Raw genomic sequence first — 5554 nt, forward strand, 5'->3', positions numbered from 1 at the left:
TATTACTATTTCTCGCGGAACCCCTAGCGACCTCTTGAGGAACCCTAGGGTTCCGGGGAACCCCGGTTGAGAAATACTGCGTTAGACTATCGTTGGGCATACGTTGTGAAAGCCGACAACACGCTAAGCATTCGTTGGTATAAGTTATCTATAAGTTATCGAAACGTTCTGTGTACGTTACTAATACGTTATGCATACCTCCAACTCGTTATGAATATGCACAAAACTGAAAAAACATCAATAGTTCAGCGTACGCCAGCGTTTTACATACATTTTGATATGTTGCCATACTCTAAAACGCCAAGGTGTGACAGGGCCCTAAGTGAGGTGTTATACCAGTGATTTTGGACTAAACAATGCAGAAATCAAGAAAATGACCAAATACCAAGACCTCAAGAAGGAGGTGAAATGATCCTGGAAGCTGAAGAATGCCAAAGTTATACCAGTGACAGCTGGAGCAACGGAAATGATGACAAAGAACCTCACAGAGATATTAAAAAACATCCCTGGGAATATTATTACAAACGAACTACAGTTGGAAGCTGCCTAGGCACAGCTCCGGGCACAAAACTTTGAAAACAGAAAACTTCACAGCTTGGTCTATGAATCGTGACCCCTTACCGAAATGAAGGTGGTTACTTTGAGCCCATCCTGGGAGGACTCCATTCCACACTCTGGAACCTACATATGTAGATACCGATCAAAACACACACACACACACACACACACACACACACACACACACACACACACACACACACACACACACACACACACACACACACACACACACACACACACACACACACACACACACACACACACACACACACACACCTGGAAAGGCTCCATTCCACTTTCTGAAACCCCTACATGGAGATAACAATCAACGACCAATAACCAATAACACACGCATCAAGTAAATGAAAACTACAGACACAAAGATTTACCTTGAAACAGCGTTCTTTGAAAGAGGATTTAAAGTGGGTAATTAGCGAAATTCAATTAAAAATGTATCAAACCACACAACACAAAATGTCGATCTATACTTTATGCCTTCACAGCAAGAACCAACATGGCGAACACCTAGTCGGATGGACCTTATTATCTTGCCAAAACGAAGTTTTTGCAAGATATGTTTGTCAGCTTGTATGTTTTTTTTGTTTTTATCTTGCCAAAACGAAGTTTTGCAAGATATGTTTGTCAGCTTGTATGTTTTTTTTTTGTTTGTCTGTAATCACGTATAAAAAATTCTGCAGAGCACAGTTATCATTGGAAATTTTTGTAACTTCGCATATCAGAGGCCTATAGAGGTCCCTTTCAGCGCATAAAATTTTGAAGGTCAAGGTCAAAGGTCAAGGTCACTTTGTCGCAAATCAGGGGAGTCGACGAAACCCTTATTTTTTGAGTGATTTCGATCGGATCGTCTTCAAACTTCATGGGAATATAGTTCATGGTCTGGCGCTCAGCTGATTAGTTTTTGGTGGCGATTGGCCTTGACCTTCATGGTTAGCGCCTCAGGTCAAACATATTTGACCCCAAGGTCAAATTTTCAAGTTTTAGGAACCATATCGTGTAGTACCTCAAATTGAACACATCGATGAGTGCTTTCTAAATATGTCAAGCTTGAGACATTATGACGTCATTTGGTGACGTTATGAGGCAAACGCATATTTTTCATGGTTACTCTGTAGAACGATTCTCATCGGAATCTCTCGTAGGCAGATATTCCTCAGGGGTCACTCCTGGTCGATAGCAGCTCTGTTCACCTCAGTGTGACCTTAAAGAAGTCACACGTGGTTATTGTTTTTTTAATATGTATCGATGTCGAAGTGAGCGGTGGATTACAAATGGAGATCGCACAAAAAGGTTAACCAAAGCAATGTCCCGGTAGAATAAAATTTCAAATTTTCAGTGTATGAGACACCTCATGAGGCACCCACCGCACGACACCGCGGACCCAACAAAGGAGGAAATGTATGTCTAATCGATGTGAGATTGAAAGCACGTACTTTTTCCTGAAACGAACAACCAAGCAGCTTGGAGAGTGCTCACCAAGTGGCTTAAGCATTCAAGCAAGCACTCCAATGAAACGGTCGATAAAAAACGGCTCCCTTGGCACGCAATTGGCAATCACCGAACCGTCATATTAAACATACACCTCCTGGAGATGCCCGAAATGTCACGTATGTCCGAATTGGACAAATCAACACGTTTGGCGGAGTCGGAACTGCTTGCAAGTTCGATTTTGGAGCTTAAATTTTGTAATTCTTCTTAGTTTAAGAGAAACTCGCGGTGATTGCATTTGCGGAAATGAAATAAAACACCGTCTCTGGGTGTTTATAAGCATTGTAATGTACCCAGCGATTCGTAGCTATGATGAACATCTTGTTCAAAGTTGCGGCCTGTTCCAAGTTAAGGTGAGGTTGAGCAGGCCAAAAAACATGGCGGCTTCAGACCCCAGCGAGGTTACCCAGGAAACGCCTTCAGACCCAAGACAGCGAGGTGGCCGAGGATCGCCTGATGAAGGATACAATTAAACATGGCATTTAATTATCTTCAAAAGGGGTGTTTTAATTAACCAAAACACCCAATTTTCACTCTTTCAATTTTTTGGAGTTTTCTTTGTATGCATGCAAAGTTTCAGGCTGATAGGTTTCATGGTTTTGGAGTTATGGAGGACACACACACACACACACACACACACACACACACACACACACACACACACACACACACACACACACACACACACACACACACACACACACACACACACACACACACACACACACACACACACACACTTTGATTTGATGCACCATACTCGTTACTGAGCGTCTGCGCTGCCGAAGCAGCTTCCTGAGCAAGGGTTACAATGTACTGGGTGGTTTGCCATTGCCTTCCCAGCAGTAGTTCGGGTAGGAATTTGAAATTTGGTCCCGGCGATAGCTCACCTTCTCTTCGTGACGGGGGCAGGTGGCAAATTCAGAACCAGTTTAACAAGTTTGCCTTGAATTTAGCTATTCTCATAAAATTATGGATCACTCCTCATATGTTTGTGTTTTGCGTGATAATTTGACATCAAATATTCGTATATCAGCAGAAATATAATGACTCCGGGAATACATTATTTTTCAGCATTAGTTTTATCAAAATAAAATACTAGCGAGGTACGTGCCACCGCTCAGCACGTGAGCACGGGCCTGCTCCAGTCACGGTGTCCCTGTGAAAGCGAACCACGTGATCACGAACCTTCTCGAGTCACGGTTTCTCGGCGGCAGATTCACCACGTCGGCGCATCACGTGAGCACGGGCCAGCTCCAGTCACGGTGTCCCTGTGAAAGCGAACCACGTGATCACGAACCTTCTCGAGTCACGGTTTCTCGGTGGCAGATTCACCACGCCGGCGCGTCACGTGAGCACCTGGCGTCACACTGAAACAGGGGTCGTTTCGCCACGTCACAATGACGAAATAGGCTTCAGAGCCAAGGAAAGTGAGTGTTCCTTTCAGTGAACTGACATTTCGTGTTCCTTCTATCTTCATTTTAGCACACTGCATCAAGTGGAGTGGTCGATTAATTGAAATCTTAATGTAAAGATCCTAGTTTGTCCATAGCGAACGGGGTTGTGAGTTTGGGGTGGGGGCGCGACATGATGTCTGATTGTGTCCGACAGGAGTCCACCCTGAGTCTAATTCCCATCTCATCTGTAAACTCAGATTGGTGTTTCGCAGTCAGGGCGTTGCATCGCAAGGTGCACCGTCCTTCAGATGGGCCTAGAGCTTCATGTCCCGCCTGCTCGCATTGGATGCCAGACGTTAACTATCCCACGGTATGTATTTCGCGAAGAGTCGGCAATTATCGACGGCATCCTGACGAAATTACAAATCCCCCGCTACCTTGTCAGTTGAACGTCATACTTAGACAGCCGGTTCGTGAAAGACCTGTGCTAAGACTCTCTCTCCAAGAAAGTGTGAATAATTGGAGCCGTTAAAGTCGTGTCGTAGATTGTGTACAACGACACGTGGTCTTGAAATTGATTGTTGTGATGCCACCTGATGTACATAACCCGTCCAACAAGCGGACCCATTACTCTCATCACGTGGTGTGCACTTGATGGAGCGATTTTAATGTGACCGGCGGCCGACCGTCGGCCTATCTTTGGTTGAGACACGTTCTGTGGGCCCTGGCGCGATTGTTGGAGGAAATTGTGTTGGTGCAGCTGCAGTGGGGGCAGCTGCCGGAGCCAGAGCCGATGTTTTCGGCGATATCAGGCCTGAAGGCGTGATGGTGAGACAACGGACGATGGTTGTCCAGTTCGGGGTTGATGCCAGACAGCAGAGCGAGGGGGGGGGTCGGTGTGGGGATTGAAGGGGGTCAGACGCGACTTCGGGGAGGGGAGAGTGGAGCGACCGACTGTTGCTGAAGGGAAATAAGGTGGGGAGTCGGGGCGGGGTGGTCGTGAGCCCCGTTGACTCGGAGGATTTTTGGCCACGATCAATCAACACAGCTGGCGAGTGCAGGACTTCGTAGCCATGAGTTCCTTCAGACAAAGGCGGCCTTGGCAACTTGCCGTGAATACTTTCTTTGGCCTTGTCTTGTCCGCTCGTTCTTCCTGCTGCTGCCCCTGGACAAATCTCCTCTCTCTCGCTTTCACTCAACTCCACCCGCATCTTCCTCTCCAACAACTGTTACAGTAACTGTTACTTCCCCCTTTCCAAGTGATTTCGCATCATTTCGACTCCCGGTCACTACAAGTGTTTTCTGATTTTTTTTTGTTTGTTTTTGTCATTCACTCGGTTTTGGCGCGAGACCAGAGGTTCGCGAGCCGCTGTGCTTTCGCAGCTGATGAGCGTGCGCTCGCGCTCTGGCGCACTGACGTCACCGCGCGGAGAAGAGCGGGCCTCGCCGCGCATCCTCTTCTTCCTCCTCCTTCTGGCTACCATTACCTTCTAATTTCTGAGCATGCCGTTCGGAGCGGCTGGCGATGACCACCGTCCGTAGCGTGGCTCCTGGTCCGACGGACGTCCATGGGCGCGGCGAGGCTGTGGGCCGCGGTGCTGTGCGGGCTGTGCATGGGCGCGCTCTTCGTGTCGCTCCAGCACGGGGCGCTCGGTGGGGACGGCTCGTTGGCCATGCGCCGTTTGCAGCAACAGCAGGATCATCCCGGCCGCGCTTTGATGCGGCTTCGGCTCGGCTTCGGGCGGGGTTTCGGACTCGGTGGCCGCCACCTTGTTCTCAAGGATCGTTCGGGGTTCAGAGAGCGAAGCTTGACGGGCCAGACTTCTTCTCTTTCCGGCTCAGCTGAGGAGCGGGACGGGCCGGAGACTCTCGCCCGTTACCTGAAGATCACGACCGGTGTGATTCGGCACCGAGAGACCCTTCCGAGCACCGCGTCGACTTCTCCCTCCCAGGAATCGGGAATCCCACGGACGCTGACCCCGCTTCGACACTCGCTGGGCGAGAGCGACCTTTTCGTGGCGGTCAAAACTACTCGAAAATACCATCGATCCCGCCTGGACCTGCTGCTTCGCACCTGGATCTCTCGATCT

The 5554-nt window shown here is 48.5% G+C and overlaps 1 protein-coding gene across 4 annotated transcripts in view; it reads left to right on the forward strand.

The window, feature by feature from the left end:
* Positions 1–4404: 4404 nt before the first annotated feature.
* The window catches only part of LOC147034655 (beta-1,3-N-acetylglucosaminyltransferase lunatic fringe-like), a 136553-nt gene continuing 135403 nt past the window's right edge, over positions 4405–5554 (forward strand). Inside the window, exon 1 of one of the 4 annotated variants that reach the window (XM_085886882.1) lies at positions 4405–5554. This exon is cut by the window's right edge and continues 9 nt beyond it. In XM_085886882.1, the coding sequence (XP_085743008.1) occupies positions 5033–5554 (522 nt within the window). In that variant the 5' untranslated portion in view covers positions 4405–5032. The other 3 variants (XM_085886901.1, XM_085886893.1, XM_085886912.1) reach the window with 3 other exon arrangements.

The sequence above is a fragment of the Eptatretus burgeri genome, chromosome 1, assembly GCF_056783735.1.
Source record: "Eptatretus burgeri isolate ZD-2024b chromosome 1, Ebu_testis_v1, whole genome shotgun sequence".
Lineage (NCBI taxonomy): Eukaryota > Metazoa > Chordata > Myxini > Myxiniformes > Myxinidae > Eptatretus > Eptatretus burgeri.